The following is a 23,629-nucleotide window of genomic DNA, read 5'->3' on the forward strand; positions in this document are numbered from 1 at the left end:
TCTTGGTCTTTTCAAAGGATATGTTTACAATAGGAAACACATGACCTTTTTGACAATAGGTGCTAGTTTGATATTTGTCTATACGTATATTTAAGGTGCTATATATATATAAATATCACTAACCTTTCAGTTCTTGATTTCCTTGACTATATATATATTAGGGGTGTCCGAGGATGTCATTATCTGTATCTGTTCAACCAACAAAATTATCTGTAATTGTATCTGTATTCGGTAGAAGACAGGAAGTGGGCGTGGTTTATACAAGGAAGTCACGTTAAATCGGGCAAACGTTGTATTTTCTAACCTAATATTAATTGGCAATGCAGTTGTTGTGTCTTCAAAGCATTAAATTGATTCAATATTGGCCTATAAATAATTATGAAATATATATATATATATATATATATATATATATATATTTCCACATCCTCATACTGTACTTTACATGTACATTTCTCTCCTTTTTAATTTTTTTAAATTTTTAACTAAGTTTTATGAACTGTTTATATATATACATATATATATATATATATATATATATATATATATAACGACTAGTTAGTGAAATCAAAGTCCTATGTTGCAAACAGAATAGGCATTTTTCTATCTTGTGGCCATCCACAATGATATGAATTGATTTGAAGAAACATAATGGCTGACGCACAGAATACAGAACTTCTCTCTCTCTCTCTGCCCCTCTCTCTCTCTTTCTCTCTCTCTCTGCCCCTTTCTCTCTCTCTCTCTCTGCCCCTGTATTGTTAGATAGAGGCTATGAGAACTGACTTTTTTTTTTCCGAATCCGAATAATAACGAGCAACTTCGGGTAGAATAAATATCTGTTTCCATCGCGATATTCGTGCTTTCCCGAATACAGTATTCGGATTTGGATACATCCCTAATATATATATATATATATATATATATATATATACACCGATCAGCCACAACATTAAAACCACCTACTGATGTTGTGTAGGTCCTCCTCCTGCCACCAAAACAGCTCTGACCCGAGAGTTTTTAAAGTCATGTGGAAATAATTCACCCTCTAACAATATCTTAGCTTTTTATAGCCCTGTAGCAACTAATAATGTAATAAACTACCAATAGGGTAATAACTCCCAATAATGTAATCCATTTCACATTTTTTTATGTAATAAAAACCAATAATGTAATAAGAAGTAGTAGTAATGCACTTTATTGCTCCCCGGGGGGAATTTGCACTGTTGCAGAATCAAAGACAACAAAGTAACACAATCAGATACAAATCTACAGTAGAGACAAAATATCAGATACAAATATACAGTAGACACAATAATATACAGAAATCCAAATATACCAGAGGACACCTACAGAGGTGGAGTCCATGCCTCGACGGGCCAGAGCTGTTTTTGCGGCACAAGGGGGACCTACACAATATTAGGTAGGTGGTTTTAATGTTGTGGTCGATCGGTGTGTGTATATCTATATATATATATATATATATATATATATATATACACCTTAGATATACACAAGACTTGCAAATCAAGAACTGAAAGGTTAGTGATAGGTTTTTGTCTTCTAAATAAGTATTTAATAGTTCAGTGCTGAGCTACAGTTAATTGCACAGGAATAATAGTGTGGATTTGCTTTATGCCTGTTCTCTTTCCCAGATCGTGGAGGAGTCTCCGTTTCTAAGCCAGGACATGCTGGAGAACTGCTTCCCCTACGCCCTGCTACGCAATGCTTACAGAGAGGTGTACAAGGCCTCAGTCATCACCATGGGCTAACCCACCAATCATCACCAAGAGCTGAGCCACCTATTATCACCAAGAGCTGACCCACCAATCATCGCCAAGAGCTGAGCCACCGATTATCACCAAGAGCTGCCCCACCTATCATCACCAAGAGCTGCCCCACCTATTATCACCAAGAGCTGCACCACAGAACCCCCACCCCCACCCTTTACTAATGAAAGCTTAAGCATGTTTCACAAACCACAGGGAATCAATTAAAATAAATGTTTATGTTTCTTTACAAATTTCCAGAGGAAATATTCTGTACTCACTAGATCGTAGGCTTCCAACTGCTGTCCAATAAATGTGTTTATTAATCTCCATAGAGCAGTGGCTATTTTTAAGAATCTCTAATTCTGCAGTTGGAGAGGGGAGGAGACGATATGGAGCAGACGTAACCGCTTGCCTCTAGTGCCGCTTTTAGAAACCATGTGTGATTTTACTTGAACACGATTTGATAACAAATCTATAGCCTAGTTTTACTCACTGGAGAGGGGAGGAGCACACTGGAGAGGGGAGGGTCATAATGGGGAGGGGAGGGGCACACTGGAGAGGGGAGGGGCTTAATGGGGAGGGGAGGAGTACACTGGAGAGGGGAGGGGCATAATGAGGAGCAGCAAACTGGAGAGGGGAGGGGCATAATGGGGAGAGGAGGAGCATACTAGAGAGGGGAGGGGCATAATGGGGAGGGGAGGGGCACATTGGAGAGGCGAGGAGTACACTGGAGAGGGGAGGGGTATAATGGGGAGGGGGGGCATAATGGGGAGGGGAGGAGCATACTAGAGAGGGGAGTGGCATAATGGGGAGGGGAGGGGCACACTGGAGAGGGGAGGGGCATAATGGGGAGGGGAGGAGCATACTAGAGAGGGGAGTGGCATAATGGGGAGGGGAGGGGCACACTGGAGAGGGGAGGGGCATAATGGGGAGGGGAGGGGCATACTAGAGAGGGAAGGGGCATAATGGGGAGGGGAGGGGCACACTGGAGAGGGGAGTGGCATAATGGGGAGGGGAGGGGCACACTGGAGAGGGGAGGGGCATAATGGGGAGGGGAGGGGCACACTGGAGAGGGGAGGGCCGTAATGGGGAGGGGAGGGGCATACTAGAGAGGGAAGGGGCATAATGGGGAGGGGAGGGGCATACTATAGAGGGGAGGGGCATAATGGGGAGGGGAGGAGCATACTAGAGAGGGGAGGGGCATACTGGGGAGGGGAGGGGCATAATGGGGAGGGGAGGGGCATACTAGAGAGGGGAGGGGCATAATGGGGAGGGGAGGGGCACACTAGAGAGGGGAGGGGCATATTGGGTATGAAAGGGGCATGCTTGAGAGGGGAGGGGTTCACTGGTGTTGGCTGGTCATGAGTATGAAATAGAGGACAGAAACTAAATATAACCTTTTTAAGGAGACCCAAAAATCTACCCAAACCATAATAATTGTCCTTCCTTATCCTCAGAATAACTGGTGTAGCCTGTATTTCATGTGTCAAAAGCAAACAATTCCTGTCTGCAAAGGGCCATTTGAAGTGCTGATGTCGTCGGGATGCAACTCCTCTTCCTTTTGCACGAATGGAGGTGATGATTCGGGGAATACTGTGTAATGACAACAAATCTGTTATTTTCTCAGTATTTCTGTATTTAAGCCATAGCTGAAGGCTCAGAGTCTTGTTTTCATTTAAAATGAACTGCAGCCTCTGGTAAATTTAATGAATCTATTGTCGTCAATGGGGGAAAGGGGAGATGCTATACCTGGGCGACATAACCATTTGAGGGAGGGGCTCTGCACATTTTCTTTGTTGTGGGCTGAAGTATTATATGTGGCACATTCGAAATTTGAGGCAAAATGATCAATAAGGAGAGGACCAACATATGTTTTTGGCAGGACTTCCCCTTTATGCTGATCCTCAGTCCCAGGACTTCCCCTTTATGCTGATCCTCAGTCCCAGGACTTCCCCTTTAAGCTGATCCTCAGTCCCAGAACTTCCTCTTTAAGCTGATCCTCAGTCCCAGAACTTCCCCTTTAAGCTGATCCTCAGGTCCAGAACTTCCCCTTTAAGCTGATCCTCAGTCCCAGAACTTCCCCTTTAAGCTGATCCTCAGTCCCAGAACTTCCTCTTTAAGCTGATCCTCAGTCCCAGAACTTCCCCTTTAAACTGATCCTCAGTCCCAGGACTTCCCCTTTAAGCTGATCCTCAGTCCCAGAACGTCCCCTTTAAGCTGATCCTCAGTCCCAGAACTTCTACTTTAAGCTGATCCTCAGTCCCAGGCCTTCCCCTTTAAGCTGATCCTCAGTCCCAGGACTTCTACTTTAAGCTGATCCTCAGTCCCAGGCCTTCCCCTTTAAGCTGATCCTCAGTCCCAGGACTTCTACTTTAAGCTGATCCTCAGTCCCAGGCCTTCCCCTTTATGCTGATCCTCAGTCCCAGGACTTCCCCTTTAAGCTGATCCTCAGTCCCAGAATGTCCCCTTTAAGCTGATCCTCAGTCCCAGAACTTCCCCTTTAAGCTGATCCTCAGTCCCAACCTGTTTTTATAGAAACTGTGTGAATGACCCGTGGCCATTCGCAGGTTTTCCCTGGTCTCACAAGAGTATCTCACGTGATTTTCTTCTATCTTCACATGTTGTTTTGTTGATTTTCTAGTGAAAACTGCAGAAGACAAATAGTTTCATTTTTTCTTAATAATCAGTGGGAAACTGAAACAGGTTGCCGGTACGTTCCTTGTCCTCCACCTGTATTGCCCTACACCTCTGCGTACTACCAGATATGTGTACGTTTGTTATTCTGTGCAAGTTATGCCCTTTGTCATTGCTCTCTCTCACATTCTAATATCATATTTGATCTTTTAAATAAGACACAACAAGCAAAGATTTCCATTCAACACAAATCTATTTGGTGGTTTCAAACATGTCATTTTTAAGATTCAGCTCACCCTGTAGCACATACAGAAGAACAGGCCCTGAGGCTAAAACACACACTCATCAAATCCTAATTAATTTCTGCAGAGACTGCAAACCGCTGGATCTGTGGACTGTCGACATGGCTGCAGATACAGGAAACAAAGAGCAAACCTATTTCCTTGTTTTCAATGCTTGGACATCAAGTGCAGCTTCACACCATAAAGAAACCAGAAGAAGCCCGAGGTGCATTTGACCTTTTGAGGTGTGAGACCACAAATACGTGATCAGAATGTTCTTAACAGACTTCTAGAACTTCTAGAAGGGTTAAGAGAAAAAAAACTAACCTCGTCGATTAACACAGGAAGCTCGGTTCTTCGTGAGGGAAGCGAGGGGGTGTGAAAATGAAATTTCTCCCCTTTCTTACCCGGAACTCACCGTGCCACCGCGAGCGCCTGCATCCTCCCAGAGAGCCCGGAGGTGCTGTTGAGGGCCCTGGGGTCCCGGAGAGGGAGGAAGCTGCCTGCCTGTCTGCTCGCTGGGTGGGATTAAAGCAGCAGCTCAGCCGCCCCCCCCCCCTGCCCCCCCGTCCCCCCGGGACGGCGCGGCTGGGCCTCGGTGACGCAGGAGCCGAGCCGGGCCAACGGGGACCTCGCCGGTGCAGACGCACGAGGTCACAACCTGGGTCCCGCGCGGGGCTGCACTTCCCCCTCGACCCGAGAACACGACGCTCCCGCACACCCAGCAGTCTCCCGCACACCCAGCAGTCACCCGCACACCCAGCAGTCACCCGCACACACATTATTCATCAGCTTCACACGAATGGAAGTGTGAAGAACACGACGCTCCCGCACACCCAGCAGTCACCCGCACACCCAGCAGTCACCCGCACACACATTATTCATCAGCTTCACACGAATGGAAGTGTGAAGAACACGACGCTCCCGCACACCCAGCAGTCACCCGCACACACAGCAGTCTCCCGCACACCCAGCAGTCACCCGCACACACGTTATTCATCAGCTTCACATGAATGGAAGTGTGAAGAACACGACGCTCCCGCACACCCAGCAGTCTCCCGCACACCCAGCAGTCACCCGCACACACATTATTCATCAGCTTCACACAAATGGAAGGTACGTCTGGGCGCAGACAGTTTGCGCAAGAATAATGCACAATAATCTTTTTTTTTGGGGGGGTGGGGGTGATATGACCCCCTTTTGTTCAACGTAACCACAGTCAGAGGAAATCTTCAAACGGAAGCTCGACAGTCAGCCGCAGAACAGGTTGTGCATTATCAGTGGCTCATTTTCACAGCATCTATCTGCGTATGAAATCAGGTTTGAAGGGGAAGGACAGCACAGAGAGATGCTAAATTCATATGGTAACTGAAGGGGCAACATCAGCCATTTTAAACCACATGAAAGAGCACTTCATACAGAGTGCATTATTTGAACCAGCAATAAGTTGCATTTGTAAAGTAGCACAGAGATCTGGGAGAAAACATTTATTTTGGATGGATCTGTTTCCTATATAAATTCTACTAAATATATTTCACCAAGATTCAAGATTCAAGATTAACTTTATTGTCCCACAAAGTGGAAAATTTGGCTTGGGCTTTCACCCATGCTGCAGCCGTAAAAGACAAACATTCCACATACAAAAAACATACAAATATGTTAGTGAATAAACACATACAGCAAGGTTCCTAAAAGCACCTACAGACAAACAGAAAAACACCTCACGTCACCAGAAGCACCTGCGACTCAAACCTGAACAGAATTGCCTTATTCTTCCAAACTGGGTATGTTATTTTTCTTCAAAAAGGTTTATGATAATTATGCGGGGTGTAATTGCGCTGCAGCCTTGGTGAGAGGGCTGGGCGCGCCTGCGTCGCGTCCACTGTGGCTCATCCCTCCAGAGGCGCCCGATGACGACGGTGAGCTGGCACGGGCGAAACGGAGCGCTCTATTTCAGGCAGCGCAGAGGACAGGGGGGCACAGCGGCACCAGGACCGCGGCTCCGGAACACCACAGCATGGCGTCCGACGCGCGCTCGCCGACGCGCTGGCTGACTCGGGAACCGAAGGGCGTGAAGCTGGCAACCCCCTGCGGCGAGCCAAGCCAAGACGTGGGCCGTGAAACGCGGAGGATCACCTCCACGCTGTAAGATCCAACATCCGTCTTATCCACACCCAGGCTGGGGCTCAGCCGGCATCTGTCCTTTTAACTTTGACAAGCAAAAGCAAGAATGATTTAGCCTTCTCCACGAACAAGGTTTTGGCATGATCAGCAATAACTAAGACAAACAGAGTTAAAACTGAGGTGGAAAAAAAAAAGCGTAACGCTTGCTTTTGCTTTAAGTCTGTGATAATTGTGAGGATAATTGTGAGGATGAAAGCTGACTGTGGCTTGAGGGATTTCTGCCGATGGTGCTTCGGCTCTGGAGCTGCATCAAGCCTGGTGTGAAAACGAAGCTGGTGATATGGAGTGAAGCTCAGGTTAGGGTGGAACTAGACCAGGGATCTCAAACGGAGGTCCCGGATGGCCGCTGCGTCTGCCAGGTCTTAGTGTGTTTCAGCTCGCTGATTAAATAAATGTCCTGGAGTCCACACTTTGTTTTCAGGGTCTAAATTTGCCGTCAATTGGAGTACATTACAGGCATTTAGCGGATGCTCTTATCCAGAGCGACTTACACCACTTTTACACAGCATTCACATTGCATCCATTTATGCAGCTGGACATATACTGAAGCAATGCAGGTTTAGTACCTTGCTCAAGGGCACAACGGCAGTGTCCTACCTGTGACCTTTAGGTTACAAGCCCGGCTCCTTACCCATAATACTACACTGGCGCCCAGAATTGGGAGGAAAAACCAGAACCTGCAGACAGTTCAGTGCCCTGACCTGCACAGATTCTGCATGCTCATTGGTGTCATTAACATTTCATTTATGTATAGCCAGAGATGAACAATTACCCGCCTCTGATATTTCACCATTGCTCCCTTGACCCCCTTCAGATATCCTGTCTTTTTCTTTCCTTGTAGTTCCTTTTGGATAATACTTTAGGCATAGCCATGTAAAAATAGGCTGTCTGTGTACCAGTACTTTTTACAATACAAATAGTTGTTTGTTTGATGAAGATTACACTTATTGATTACAAACGGGCCTTCGTGAATTCTTGGTGATGCTGCATTTTTGCGTTCCTGAGAGTGACACCGATGTTCTCCACTGCTGTACATCACTCTGAATTAGTGTCTGCCCAGTGATTATGAAGCAGTGTAACATAATGTGTCAATACGCCGCATGTGAGCCCTTTCCGTGCAGTGGGCCACTATGCACTGAGAGTGCTGTTGTGGAGGAGCTCAGCGTGGGCTGTAGTAGAGCAAGGGGGACTCTGGGTGCCGAAGACCCGGCTTAATGCGCTGCTGGATGCTCTCTGTGCTTTCACTGGTTAATGACAAGCCTGGCCGAGCTGAACGGCCTGCTCACGTGACTCTGTATTATTATATTTTTATGTTGAACAGTCATCCGTTATCTGCCACAGCATGTGTGTGTGTGTGTGTGTGTACGTGTGTGTGTGTGCGTATGCGTGCATGCATGTGTGTGTGTGTGTGTGTGTATGAACGTGTGTGTGTGTGTGTGTGTGTAACTCTATATGATATAGAATAAGAATGTATCCGAATCCGAATACTGTATTCGGGAAAGCACGAATAATGGAGGTGGGGAGGGCAGGGTTACGCACGGCTGCTAGCTGTATCTGGAACTCCGGCACACACACCAACAAACTCTGAGCCACGGCGCTGCAAAACGTTTAATAAATAAGTTCTGTGCATCAGCGAGACAAAAGCCTGGTGTGGCAGCTGGATTTCTTGCAAACCCCCGCAACCTATACATCAAAATGAAGCTTAGAACCTGTAGTTTTAGCTGTATGTGTTAATTTCTTCCATTTAAAAAAATCCAGTCAAAATATTTTACGAAACGTTTTACCTTGTATTTCAGTCAATATTCATCCGTTTAAGATGTAACATGCTGTATGTATCAGCCATAGGTCTTGGTTATCAAATGAACACGAAATCCAGTCCAGATTTTCATGGTAGGCTAACAGTTGCCACCAAAGGGAAAATATGAGGACATCAGATGGTTTGCATCTATCCAAACTTAGTTCAGTAGGGGGAAAAATAATAAAACAGGCAAAAAAAGTTAATGTATTACTGTTATGTAATTACTATTGTGAAGTAGTAATTCACGCTTCCCTAGCGAACTGCAGTAACCTTAACACATCATGAAACGCAGCATCATTGGAATTTAAGATTATTCCCTTCAACTGAAGGACATTTTTTCTATATATCTTTACTGTAAATAGTTTCTATTTCCAATGCAAAACAGAATCTTTCGATTTATATATATTTTTTCAGTTTCTGATTGTTCAGTGTCCCCCCAGTTAAGGGGGGGGGGGGGGGGGGGGCGGTTCAGACAGTTCATAAAACTTAGTTTAGTTTAAAAAAAAAAAAAAAATTAAAAAGGAGAGAGATGAGAAGTACAGTATGAGGATGTGGAAATATACTTCATAATTAATTATATGCCATTGCATTGCCAATGAATATTAGCTTAGAAAATACAACATGTGCCTGATTTAACGTGCCTTCCAGTATAAACCACGCCCACTTCCTGTCTTCTATCCGAATACAGATACAGATCATTTTGTTGGTTGAACAGATACAGATACAGATAATGACGTCTCTGCACACCCCTAATATAGAAGCCAAATGAATCAACCCAAACCAGCTTACACTGGTACATACATGACGTGATACAGTGCATAAGGGGGGGGGGGGGGGCAGTCCCATCGTGGGGAGGTTAAATATAGCCCGTAACGCTCGAAGGGATCATTTCCTCCCACACACTGCGTTCCCATCAGGACCTGTACTCCTCGAGCGCTCTGAAAACCGTATTACCGCTCACTCCTACAGAATACACACTGCAGCACAGGATAAAGCGGGGATAAGGTTGCAAACAGGTGGCCTGTTCGCAGTGTTAAGAGCTGAAATTAATTACCGTACGTCCCCAAGAGTAGGTCTTCCTGGCAACAGCAGGAACAGCGCAGATTCCTCGTTTCAACTCAAATACAGCCGCAGCACAGCTGTACAGATCTGATCTGAAAACTGGAATCCAGTCAGTCAGCACCAACACCTGGCATCCTGCCAGTCAACACTAACACCAGCCAGTCAGCACCAACACCTGGCATCCTGCCAGTCAACACTAACACCAGCCAGTCAGCACCAACACCTGGCATCCTGCCAGTCAACACTAACACCAGCCAGTCAGCACCAACACCTGGCACCCTGCCAGTCAACACCAACACCAACCAGTGAACACCAACACCTGGCACCCTGCCAGTGAACACCAACACCAGCCAGTGAACACCAACACCAGCCAGTCAGCACCAACACCTGGCATCCTGCCAGTCAACACCAACACCTGGCAAAACCAACACCTACCATCCTGCCAATCAACACCTCTACCTGCCATCCTACCGGTCAACACTGTAACGGGTAGGGGGGACCCAAACGCAGAGGGAAAAAAAACACAAACTCAAAAAGGGAAAATTAACAAAGACTTTACTTACATGACAGGGGACAAAAAAAACAGGAAACCAAAAGGCCACGCAGGGCACTACCAAAAAACACAAAACAGAAAACTCAAAATTCAAAACACACACAGAGCAGAAAACAGGTAGGACAGAAACCAGGCAGGAACTAACAGGCAGAAACACACAGGCGGAAACACAGTCACACACACAAGTAGGTCAAAATACAGGCAGGCAGATACATGTAATTCAAACAAACACAAGGAACCAGCACCCGAGTCAAGGGAACAAAGAACTTAAATAGACAGGGGGTAACAAGACACAGGTGAACTCAAAAAACAATCAACCCAGAAAAGGAGGGGATAACAAGACACAGGTGGGAACAATGATAGAATAACGAGACAACAATAATACAATTAACAGGGGGGAGCAGGACACAAAACAGAAGTGCCGCCATCTGGCGGCCCAACAAGGGAAACACAGATAGGAAAACACAGAACCATGACAAACACCCACATCGTTTCAGAAACTGGGGTTTGTCCTGAATGCTCCTTCACCAGATACTGGTCAGATTCCTTTTTATTTTCTGAAGCTCAGAATGGTGTGGCTGTTGATGAATATGCAAGTTTGGGTGAGCTAACTAAATGCTAAATTTGCTCAGCTCCATTATACTGGGCTCATGGCACTGTAGCAAAGATGAAGCAAAGATTGCACCACACAAGTGCATCTCACTTGAAAACCACAAAATAATTACAAAATAAAACATTTTTGTCTTTTTTATCGTCATTAGCCACTTTCTACATAATTTCATAAAACAGCACAACTGAATCAAAATTAATGTTGAAAACGGGTTCTAACAAAATAAAAGCGCATAAAATCTCTTAAAACAGACACTGTTACTGAAGCACTCAAAGATACCCCCCTCAATGATAATGTAAACATAGATCAGACCGTGGGGTACAAAGAATAAATCTATCCACCAGGCTGTCATGGGAGTCATGAAAACTCAGCTTCAGCATGTTGGAAAGATAGGGGCTCCTCCGGTCAGTGTGGCTGAGGGCTAGGGTTAGGGTTAGGCTAGGATGTTACAGCTTGGCTCTTTGGTGCTTTGGATCTGAGTGTTAGGACACTTAGTCTTCACAATATCAGCGGGCAGCAGCACAGGCAGAGAACAACAGAAACTGTTCTGCCTTAAACAACTCCACACGATGTGAAATCACCCAATTGTGTATAACCGTATAGTCATACTGTAGGCAATGCAGTTACTTCCTCTCTGGAGTACAAGTAGCACACACACACCTACACACACATACGTGCGTGTAACACAGACACACACACACACACACACACGCAAATGCATGCACACACACACACACAGAGACACACGCACACACACACTTTCAGTCAAATAACTTCACAGAATTATCACACATGGCATTTAAAGAGGCTCATAGACATTGTACAAAGTGCTGTCCAGCCCCCCCCGTCCCCCGCCCCCCCCCCCCCGCCCCCGGTTGTGAGAGGCGCTCTTAGACGCTGAATTAAGCGCTGTCCCGTACGCTGGCGCTAAGGTGAAGGAGCATGGGAGCAGGGTGCTCAGCCTGACCCTGCGTCTACGTCAGCAGATGCCCGGTCTAAGTGTGGCGGGCAGACCGAGCCGAGTCAAGGCCAGCGTTCTGAGCACAGGCTACAGGACGACAAATTCCACAGAACAATTCCCGCAAAAACAACATTTGCATTTAATGTGCAATTCTTACATTTAGGTCTATTGTAACTGTGTGAAAAGTAAGTGAAGTTATAAAGAATTCACTTTTCACATATACTGTATCTTATGAAAAATGGGCAAAATATACCCACAAAGATTTTTACTTAAAAAAAATGGATTTGGCTGATTCTGTTTTCTAAAATAAATATTTGATGGAGATAGTGTACAGAATGCAGGTATATGCATTTCTAAAAAAACATAATCACAGATGAACCTGGAAACATTTTTTTTTTGGACTTTCCCACCCACAGCTCAGCTCAGAAAACAATTTTTAGCTTCTCGGTCTGCGCTGGTGTTCCTCTTTAAATACCCACAGAATACCGCTCATCCCTGGGGAGGGGCCTGAGAGGTCAGTCTGAGGAGGAATTTTATCTTTAGCCAGTTTTATGAATTTTATTTCCCTCTCCACCGCACTCACAGAAGTCAGAATCTCCTCGTCGCTTCTGCAGTGGAAAAAAAGGTGTGGGGGGGGGGGGGGGGGGGGGGCGGCTGTGGTGGTGCGGCGAGCTTTCGTCTTCGTTATTGTGCGGTTGTAAACATCTCCCCGCGCTGGTTAACCACCCGCTGCAGCGCTGTCTGCCAGTGCGGGGGTGAAGGCACGCACGCCGGCTCGGCCAATCAGAGCGGAGGAGGTCCGCTGGGGGAATGGGCGGCTGCCCCGCCTGTCGTAGTTGTCACAGGGACGACAACTTTTTTTTTCATTCCGTCAGAGTGCTTTTCTCCGGTGTTCTCTACCCGTCCCGCTCTCTCCCTCTCTCTCTCTCTCTCTCTCTCTCTCCCTCTCTCTCTCTCGCTCTCGCCTCGGTTAAGTGCTCAGGAAGTGCAGGGGGGGGGGAAACTCGGCCCGATCAGCCGGATGGCCGAACTTGTGAGAATTCGAAAGAAGCAGCTCCAGACGCCCATCTGCAGGTAAGAGCGCGGGGGACCGGCGGCGCGGGGGCGGCTCGGGGGCGGCACGCGGGCGGCGCGTTAAAGAGCAGACCGCTCCCTCCTCTCGGGCGGCCCGGTCCGCAGCCTGCGCGCACTTCGCCGCTGGGACGCTGCGCAGGCAGCGCAGGCAGCGCATTGCACCCCCCTCACGTCTGCGCGCTGGAAACCGCTCTCTCTTTCTCTGGGCACCGGGGGGGAAAGTGCGTGAGTGTTTTTCCAACTCGCAGAGTGAGTGAAAGTGTGCCTCTGGAGGGTAAATTTCTCTTTTGACTGTAGCGTTCAGCTCAGCTTCTCTGAATTAGGTCACTTTCTGTTGAAACCTTGTTTGGCACGCTGGATTTTCCGGAATAACTTAGCTGCAGTATTGATGCACAGAGTAACACTCAATAAACCAAAAAACTTGGTCACTAACTTTCATGGTAGACAGAGTGATCACTAACTGACCAAAGCTAACTAAACTAAATTCATGGTTTCCACGGTTCTTTGCTCTTCAGCTGGATTTCTCCTTTCACGTCAACGAGTTTTGTGAGATTGTGACTGAATAAGACAGGCAGTCATTCCAGGCCCCAGACGACCTGTTTTCGTGTTTTCACACTCTCTGGGAGGCACGGGTCTCGGGTTACCTGATGCCAAGCTATCCTGAGGGGTCTGAGGCCAGGAGAGACCTTAAGCGAGGACAGACCTGTAAATCACGATCATACTGGTTTCATTTGTGCAAGGCGTGTACTTTTGTTTTGTGTAAACCAGGCAGGCAATGGCTGCGGGCGCTGGATGACAGACACATGTTACACACACACACACACACACGTTATCACACATACACACACACACACACCTTATAACACACACAAGCTCCGTAATACAAGTAAGCATTGTACAGTTGTTTTACACCACCTGTCTTTTGCAGGACCCAAAGACCAGAGATAGAACTATTAAGACATGACATCGATCAGCCGCTGAACTGACTCCTTCACACCACTCTGAGCATGTTAATGTTAAGTCTGTATGACTCATCTGGGGAGCATATTTTTATTTATTTAACCTTTATTTAACCAGGTTAGTCTCATTGAGTTCAAGAGAGACCTGGCCAAGAAAGCAGCAGTCGATTACAGACACAACAAAATTTCAACATTTAACATACTATAAAAGCAGACAAACAGCAATGTTCAAAGTTTCACAATCTGGTTAACATGAGTAATCTGTAGTGCAACTAAGGGTCAAAACAATTACAAGTTACAAGTTTCACTTTTCTCCATAACCTTTTTTAAAAATAATTTAATGATAAAAGCTCCTGTAAATTAAGTTCTTTCTGGAGCTCATTCCATGCAGAAGGAGCTGAGAACTGGAATGCTTTTTTGCCAGCCTCAGTACGAACCTTTGGCACAGACAATAAAACACTGTTTTGTGAGCGAAGTCGGTATTTTCCATTAGTTTGCTCTACAATGTACATGCAAAGGTAAGATGGAAGCAATTTCAATATGGCCTTGTAAATGAAAATATACCAGTGACACAGCCTACGTAATGCCAAGGAGGGCCAGCCCACTCTTCTATAAAGAATACAGTGATGTGTCAAAAATGTGTAATTTGTGACAAACCTCAGTGCCCCATGATACACCATGTCCAACCGACGCAATGACGCTAAAGGTGCATGCATATATAAAATGTCTCCATAATCTATTACCGGTAAGAAAGTAGTTGAGACTAGCCTCTGTCTCACCTCAAGAGAAAAACAGGACTTGTTTCTAAAATAAAAACCCAACTTAAGCCTAAGATTTTTTACAAGGGAATCTATATGAAACTTAAAAGTGAGACCATCCTCTAATAAAAAACCCACGTACTTATAAGTTGTCACCCTTTCAATTGGTTTATTCTGTGTGGTGACGATACAGGGTAATGTCTGCGGCTCTATCTTTGACCTAGTGAAGAGCATCAACTTGGTTTTATCAACATTTAAAATAAGCTTCAGCTGATAAAGCTGAGCCTGTATGGTATTAAAAGCAGACTGTAGGTCTTCAAAAGCCTTTTTTACTGTTTCTGCATAAGAGTAGATGACTGTGTCATCTGCATAAAAATGAAAACTGGCATTTGACACGTGTTTGCCAATATTGTTTAAATAAATCGTAAATAAAAGAGGTCCTAGGACTGAGCTCTGTGGCACCCCATTCTGTACAGTTAAAACACCAGATGTCTTTCCATCAAACTGGATGCACTGTGTTCTATCTAAGAGGTAGCTTCTGAACCAGGAAACTGCCTGGTCAGAAAATCCTATATTGACTAATCTTTGTAGCATTATGTCATGATCTACAGTGTCAAATACCTTTGACAGGTCAATAAAAAGGGTGACACAGTGTTGCTTCTTATCCACCGCACAGATAACGTCATTAACCACTTTAATTGCTGCAGTAGTAATGCTATGCTGTTTTCTAAAACCTGATTGGCACTCAGCTAAAATATTGTTGTTGCTTAAAAATCCCTTGATCTGATCACACACCAGTGTCTCCAAAACCTTAGCCAGAATTGAAAGCTTAGAAATAGGCCTGTAGTTATCTAGATTTGAGGGCTCCCCTCCTTTAAACAGGGGCAGAACAAAGGCAGATTTCTATACACTGGGGATAACATTCAAGTCAAGAGTGAGATTAAAGAGATACGTTAGGGGCTCAATCACAATAGTAAAGGTCATGTAAAAACGATTGTTCTGAAAAATGTTTAAAATTACGTTTTTGGAGAAAACGGGGGTTGGTTTTAGGGATCTTAGTGTTGCGTATAGCTGCAACGGCACAGTGGTCACTCAGATCATTAACAAAAATACCAGTTGCAATATATTTGTGCGGAACATTTGTCAGGAAAAGATCAATAAGGGTCGATTTCTCTGGACATTTCTGATTTGGACGTGTTGGGCCACTTATTAATTGCGTTAAATTCATAGAGTCGCAGTAAGCCTTTAAATCATCAGAGATCGGTTTTAACCAATCCCAATTTAGATCTCCGACAATGACAACCTCACCGTAGTTCAGTTTCGCCATGCATTTCGTGAAAGAAGACAGCATATTACTTGGAGCAGATGGAGGTCTGTAACAACCAACCACAGTAATGAAGATGTCTTTCGACACCTCTACTCTTAGAGCAAGCATTTCAAATAGTTTGCACGCGGACTCTGACAGCAGTACACCCGTACAGAAATTGCTTTTGGCATAAATAGCTACACCACCTGCCCTTTTGGGTCTGTCAGTGCGGAACACGTTGTAGCCATATATATGAATATCTTCATCAGGAACCGACTTGCTCAACCAAGTTTCAGATATCACAATTATATCAGCATCCGTTGATTAAACCCAAATCCTTATCAGGTCTATTTTCGGAACTAAACTACGAACATTAAAATGTACTATACCCAGACCCAATGTACTTTTCAAATCTGACGTTTCCAAACATTTTAGACTTAAGTCTGGGCCAGGATTTGGTTGAACATTTCCGGATAAAAGCAACAGTAGAACAATTAAGCTTCCCAGTTTAGTGTGCTTAAACATCACTTTTTCGGCATTTAATTTGTCCACAAAATCCAAAACGGAGTCTTTCGATACAACAAAGTAGTCATTCAAAAGCAACAAACTATGAAGATGATGTAGGATTTCCATTATCGTTATCAGCAGTGTCCCTTGACCGTGCATGTGCATTGAAGCTCACATTAAGCTATCTGCTACCCCCCGTGCTGTTCAGCAGTTACAGGATTATGTGGCGCTGTGGCTGAGATGCTGTCGCTAATGCAGATAGCAGGCTGAAGGTGCCCTGCTCGCGTGCCGTGGCAGTGACATAAGTGCTTTATTAAAGCCCGGCTGACGGGGAGACCCCAGAAAGGCTGCTGGACTCTCAAGGCTCACAGACAGTCAGCCTGTCCTCCATCTGTAACACTGCTACCAGACCTGTCCTCCATCTGTAACACTGATACCAGACCTGTCCTCCATCTGTAACACTGCTACCAGACCTGTCCTCCATCTGTAACACTGATACCAGACTTGTCCTCCATCTGTAACACTGCTACCAGACCTGTCCTACCTAACTGTAGCACTGCTACCAGACCTGTCCTACCTAACTGTAACACTGCTACCAGACCTGTCCTTCATCTGTAACACTGCTACCAGACCTGTCCTACCTAACTGTAACACTGCTACCAGACCCATCCTACCTAACTGTAACACTGCTACCAAACCTGTCCTACCTAACTGTAACACTGCTACCAGACCTGTCCTACCTAACTGTAACACTGCTACCAGACCCGTCCTACCTAACTGTAACACTGCTACCAGACCCATCCTACCTAACTGTAACACTGCTACCAGACCTGTCCTTCATCTGTAACACTGCTACCAGACCTGTCCTACCTAACTGTAACACTGCTACCAGACCCATCCTACCTAACTGTAACACTGCTACCAAACCTGTCCTACCTAACTGTAACACTGCTACCAGACCTGTCCTACCTAACTGTAACACTGCTACCAGACCTGTCCTACCTAACTGTAACACTGCTACCAGACCTGTCCTCCATCTGTAACACTGCTACCAGACCTGTCCTCCATCTGTAACACTGCTACCAGACCTGTCCTCCATCTGTAACACTGCTACCAGACCTGTCCAACCTAACTGTAACACTGCTACCAGACCTGTCCAACCTAACTGTAACACTGCTACCAGACCTGTCCTCCATCTGTAACACTGCTACCAGACCTGTCCTACCTAACTGTAACACTGCTACCAGACCTGTGCTCCATCTGTAACACTGCTACCAAACCTGTCCTACCTAACTGTAACACTGCTACCAGACCTGTCCTACCTAACTGTAACACTGCTACCAGACCCGTCCTACCTAACTGTAACACTGCTACCAGACCTGTCCTCCATCTGTAACACTGCTACCAGACCTGTCCTCCATCTGTAACACTGCTACCAGACCTGTCCTACCTAACTGTAACACTGCTACCAGACCTGTCCTACCTAACTGTAACACTGCTACCAGACCTGTCCTCCATCTGTAACACTGCTACCAGATCTGTCCTACCAAACTGTAACACTGCTACCAGACCTGTCCTACCTAACTGTAACACTGCTACCAGACCTGTCCTCCATCTGTAACACTGCTACCAGACCTGTCCTACCTAACTGTAACACTGCTACCAGACCTGTCCTCCATCTGTAACACTGATACCAGACCTGTCCTCCATCTGTAACACTGCTACCAGACCTGTCCTCCATCTGTAACACTGCTACCAGACCTGTCCTACCTAACTGTAACACTGCTACCAGACCTGTCCTCCATCTGTAACACTGATACCAGACCTGTCCTCCATCTGTAACACTGCTACCAGACCTGTCCTCCATCTGTAACACTGCTACCAGACCTGTCCTCCATCTGTAACACTGCTACCAGACCTGTCCTACCTAACTTTAACACTGCTACCAGACCTGTCCTACCTAACTGTAACACTGCTACCAGACCTGTCCTACCTAACTGTAACACTGCTACCAGACCTGTCCTCCATCTGTAACACTGCTACCAGACCTGTCCTACCTAACTGTAACACTGCTACCAGACCTGTCCTCCATCTGTAACACTGATACCAGACCTGTCCTCCATCTGTAACACTGCTACCAGACCTGTCCTCCATCTGTAACACTGCTACCAGACCTGTCCTCCATCTGTAACACTGCTACCAGACCTGTCCTACCTAACTGTAACACTGCTACCAGACCTATCCTACCTAACTGTAACACTGCTACCAGACCTGTCCTCCATCTGTAACACTGCTACCAGACCTGTCCTACCTAACTGTAACACTGCTACCAGACCTGTCCTACCTAACTGTAACACTGCTACCAGACCTGTCCTCCATCTGTAACACTGCTACCAGACCTGTCCTACCTAACTGTAACACTGCTACCGGACCTGTCCTACCTAACTGTAACACTGCTACCAGACCTGTCCTCCATCTGTAACACTGCTACCAGACCTGTCCTACCTAACTGTAACACTGCTACCAAACCTGTCCTACCTAACTGTAACACTGCTACCAGACCTGTCCTCCATCTGTAACACTGCTACCAGACCTGTCCTCCATCTGTAACACTGCTACCAGACCTGTCCTACCTAACTGTAACACTGCTACCAGACCTGTCCTACCTAACTGTAACACTGCTACCAGACCTGTCCTCCATCTGTAACACTGCTACCAGACCTGTCCTACCTAACTGTAACACTGCTACCAGACCTGTCCTACCTAACTGTAACACTGCTACCAGACCTGTCCTCCATCTGTAACACTGCTACCAGACCTGTCCTACCTAACTGTAACACTGCTACCAGACCTGTCCTACCTAACTGTAACACTGCTACCAGACCTGTCCTCCATCTGTAACACTGCTACCAGACCTGTCCTACCTAACTGTAACACTGCTACCAGACCTGTCCTACCTAACTGTAACACTGCTACCAGACCTGTCCTCCATCTGTAACACTGCTACCAGACCTGTCCTACCTAACTGTAACACTGCTACCAGACCTGTCCTACCTAACTGTAACACTGCTACCAGACCTGTCCTCCATCTGCAACACTGCTACCAGACCTGTCCTACCTAACTGTAACACTGCTACCAAACCTGTCCTACCTAACTGTAACACTGCTACCAGACCTGTCCTACCTAACTGTAACACTGCTACCAGACCTGTCCTCCATCTGTAACACTGCTACCAGACCTGTCCTCCATCTGTAACACTGCTACCAGACCTGTCAACGCTAACCGCTAACCTGTCAGAGACCGCTAACCTTACATTACATTACAGGCATTTGGCAGACGCTCTTAATCCAGAGCGACGTACAACAAAGTGACCGCTAACCTGACTGCTAACCTGTCAGAGACCGCTAACCTCCTAGCGTCCAGGACTCTCCCTCTTTCCGCATTTCAGTTTGAAAGCAAAGGTGTAGGAAAAATGTACATCTGCTGTATGATATGATCTTCATGGACCTGATGGAAATCATGTGTGTTTGAACCGCTCAGGGTATGCGTTTGTGTTTTTCAATGTGTCTTGACCAATCAGGCTGTGTGTTTGTGTTTTTCAATGTGTCCTGACCAATCAGGGTGTGCGTTTGTGTTTTGAAATGTGTCTTGACCAATCAGGGTGTGCGTTTGTGTTTTTCAATGTGTCCTGACCAATCGTGGTGTGCGTTTGTGTTTTTCAATGTGTCCTGACCAATCAGGGTGTGCGTTTGTGTTTTTCAATGTGCCCTGACCAATCAGGGTGTGCGTTTGTGATTTTCAATGTTAATGAGGGAGCTTCACAGACACACTTGGCTGTTTATGAGCAAGCTTCATGGACACACCTGGCTTAGAACTCCTCTATTCTGGAATCCAAGTTTTTAATATGCTTTTGGGTTTGTCCCATTGGACCCCTCCGAAATAAAGAGGTCCTGTATGATCTGCTGGGAGTTCCTTTCCCTGCCATGGAAAATCGGGCATTAATGACGCAGAAAGGCCTCAGCCCTTTCCTGTAAAGTGGTATTTGGTACAAAATCGCTTTCAAATTATCATTCTCTCGATCTCAAACCGTGCCTCGCGAATCCAATTTGTTCGTAAGCAAAGCAGCAAATTGTTTCAGCCTGCTGGCGAAGCTTGGCCGGGCTTTTATGGTCTTCCCAGAAACCCACGCACACCGCTTATGCTTTCATCTTAACGGGAAGAGGTAAGGAGCAAAGTCTGACGCGATACGCCGTACCCTTCACAAGTGCTACGGTTCTTTAAACAGGCCCTTAAATGCTGTGTAGACTCAAGCTCTTCGAGCTGCTCTTGACTGCTTATGTTGAGTTGGAATTTACGCTGTGACTTCCCCGGAAGTCGTGAATCTCTCACCGCCAGAGCTGAAGATCTCGACGTGGCCTCTGTTTGGTGAAATGCTAGCAGCCCAAGCACATGCACTCCCATAATGCTCTCATCCACAAGCCAGCAACCATCTTTCTACCCGGCAGGTCACCTGGTATAAGCCAAGTGCTCGAGCCCATAAAAGGAAAGATGCTTCTTGTATTTATGACAGCCGGTAGACCAGCGATACTCAAATTTGACTCTCGAAGACAGTAGCACTGCCGGTTCTCTTGTCTAGTTGAAAGACTGATTAATGCCACTGATGGTCCAGAGATTACATTCACCTGGTGTCCCAGGTTTAAATCAGTCCTGATCATCGGGGAGGAGTGTAATCCAGCAGCACTACTGACCTCAAGGTTCAGATTTGCATGTCCCTGTAGCAGGCTGTGGAAGGAGGTAAGGTGGCTAACATGGAATTATTGCTGCTGTGGACTCCAGTGCAGACTCAGCCCTTCCTGTGCTAGTGAGGGCCTTTGTGTCTGGATCAGGTTCTAAGCGGCATGATTCAGGTCCTAAGCAGGGTGGATCACATTCTAAGCGACATGATTCAGGTCCTAAGCAGGGTGGATCGGGTTCAAAGCTGGGTGGTTCTAGTTCTAAGCGGGGTGAATCAGGTTCTAAACAGGGTGGTTCAGGTTCTAAGAAGGGTGGCTCAGGTTCTAAGCAGGGTGGTTGAGGTTCTAAACGGTGTTGTTCAGGTTCTAAGTAGGGTGGATCAGGTTCTAAGTGGGGTGGTTGAGGTTCTAAGCTGGGTGGTTGAGGTTCTAAACGGTGTGGTTCAGGTTCTAAACGGGGCGGTTCAGGTTCTAAGTGGGCTGGTTCAAGTTCTAAGCTGGGTGGTTGAGGTTCTAAGTGGGCTGGTTCAGGTTCTAAGCTGGGTGGTTGAGGTTCTAAGTGCGGTGCTGCCTCTGTGTTTTTACTCTTTCCTGCAGGTTACGTTGCATGCTGAAGCAGCTGGATGAGAGAGATGTGGATTTTGAAGAACTCAAAAAGAACCTGGACTACACAGCATCTCTGCTGGAGGCAGTTTACATTGATGAGACAAGGTCAGAAAGCTTTTAGTCTCCATTCCAAAAATAAACGGCCAAAGTTCCAATCTGTCGAGGAACAGTGCTTTTAGAAAAAAAGGTTTATCTTGTCCACCAGTTATTCATATTCATGAGAAGGTAGTACCTTGTAATTGTTCATTTATAATGGAATTTCTTACGTGTGGTTATAATCTTTTGCATGTGGATCTTAATGTAGCAGTAAGCAGTTGATTTAGATTAGTAGACAGGTATATACCAAGCATAGTATAAAAACAAATGAAGACAAAAAACAAACTCATGAAAACATAAACACCTCATGGTCCTATAAAAATTGCTAATATCCCGAAATTGTAACAGCAAATTTGGTTTAAAATGAGAGCAAAGTTGTTGGTAGTTGGCTATAGAGCTCCCCCGCCCACCCACCCACCCACCCACCCCTCCCGAGTCGCTTGATGAACCTGGTCATGTGACCCAAAACAAGCTGTCCAAAAACAAAATCTTTCTCTCTGTTTCATCTCCAAATACGGGCGCTCCACTGGCTAATTCACAAAACCTCAGAGCCTCCAGGTGCCAAAGAAAACCTGTCATTTCCACAAATGTGGGCTGTCGAATCATTAGTTTAAGCCTCATCTTTGAAAAAAAAAAAGGTTTTTGGCAAATAGGAAGCGCAGCAGTAACTGCAATTCAACGCAAGTGAAGTTTGATTTCTCCTGCTGCTGTGGTGTGTCTTGCTGGCTTTGTCCGTTGCGTTTCCACCCTGTCGGGAGACCAGAATAAGCACAGGGCCTGGATTCAATAAACATCTGTCCTTAACTTTGACTTAAAAATAAATGCACCCTTTCCTTTTTTCACAAACTGGTAGGCAAGTATATTTTTCATGATCTCTCAGCTTGCTAAACTGTTTGTGGTAAAAAAATAAAATTAAAAAAATCACTTAGATTTACTGTATCTGTAAGGTAAAGTTAAGTGACAACTGCTAATTAAATCCAGGCTGTGTTTCTGCTACTTTAGTATGCCTCTCACGAAGGAAGGGGTCCCCAGTCTTATCTGAGTTGGGCAGAGTGGGTGTAGGTTTGTATGTGTTAGTCCAGCTCTGAAATACAGGTTTCAATTCATTAACAATAACAGACTTTGACACCTTGATTAACTGCATCTGGGGAGTTATTTCTCGGCTAGTGCTAAAACATACACAGGCCTGTTTCTAATGAGATTAGGGTACCCCGGATCTAGATCACCCCCCACCCCTTGTCTTGCAGACAGGGCCTCGATTCCGAGGATGACCTCCAGCAGCTGCGCTCAGACGCCGTGCCCTCCGAGGTCCGTGATTGGCTGGCCTCCACCTTCACTCAGAAGGCCCGGCCTCCCGGGAAGCAGGCCTACGAGAAGCCCAAGTTCCGCAGCATCGTGCACGCAGTGCAGGCTGGGATATTCGTCGAGAGGTGAGCACGGCCAGGGACAGCTAAAAGTACGCCAGAATGTCCTTCGTTAAAATTTTAAATGAATGAACTGCAATCAAAATGGCGGAGGTGTGGACTGCTTTGCAGATGGCACAGAGGTATAAACCCAAGAAAAAAGAGAATGCATATTTCAGATGCATGTAATTGAACTACTGCTCACCCATAAGCATGTATAAACTCAGTATAAATCAATGCTCACTGGTGTGGTTATGAGAATCTGGTCTTCCATGGTCAGGTCCTGAACTGAATCAACGCGTTGTTAAGTTTGACACAAAATTTAGTTTTGAGA

The 23,629-nt window shown here is 45.9% G+C and overlaps 2 protein-coding genes across 3 annotated transcripts in view; both read left to right on the forward strand.

Moving 5' to 3' along the window:
* nckap1l (NCK associated protein 1 like) overlaps nt 1-2,100 on the forward strand; it is a 42,041-nt gene extending 39,941 nt beyond the window's left edge. Inside the window, exon 31 of the mRNA XM_035388716.1 lies at nt 1,653-2,100. Within this exon, the coding sequence (XP_035244607.1) occupies nt 1,653-1,769 (117 nt within the window). The 3' untranslated portion in view covers nt 1,770-2,100. The remainder of the gene's footprint in view (nt 1-1,652) is intronic.
* A 4,543-nt stretch (nt 2,101-6,643) lies between these two features.
* The window catches only part of LOC118211950 (calcium/calmodulin-dependent 3',5'-cyclic nucleotide phosphodiesterase 1B-like), a 33,803-nt gene continuing 16,817 nt past the window's right edge, over nt 6,644-23,629 (forward strand). Inside the window, exons 1-3 of one of the 2 annotated variants that reach the window (XM_035389539.1) lie at nt 6,644-6,829; nt 21,788-21,901; nt 23,140-23,322. In XM_035389539.1, the coding sequence (XP_035245430.1) occupies nt 6,702-6,829; nt 21,788-21,901; nt 23,140-23,322 (425 nt within the window). In that variant the 5' untranslated portion in view covers nt 6,644-6,701. Of the gene's footprint in view, nt 6,830-12,537; nt 12,927-21,787; nt 21,902-23,139; nt 23,323-23,629 lie in introns of those variants that run through there. The other variant, XM_035389540.1, reaches the window with a different exon arrangement.

This window comes from Anguilla anguilla, chromosome 13 (genome assembly GCF_013347855.1).
Source record: "Anguilla anguilla isolate fAngAng1 chromosome 13, fAngAng1.pri, whole genome shotgun sequence".
Taxonomy (NCBI): Eukaryota; Metazoa; Chordata; class Actinopteri; order Anguilliformes; family Anguillidae; genus Anguilla; species Anguilla anguilla.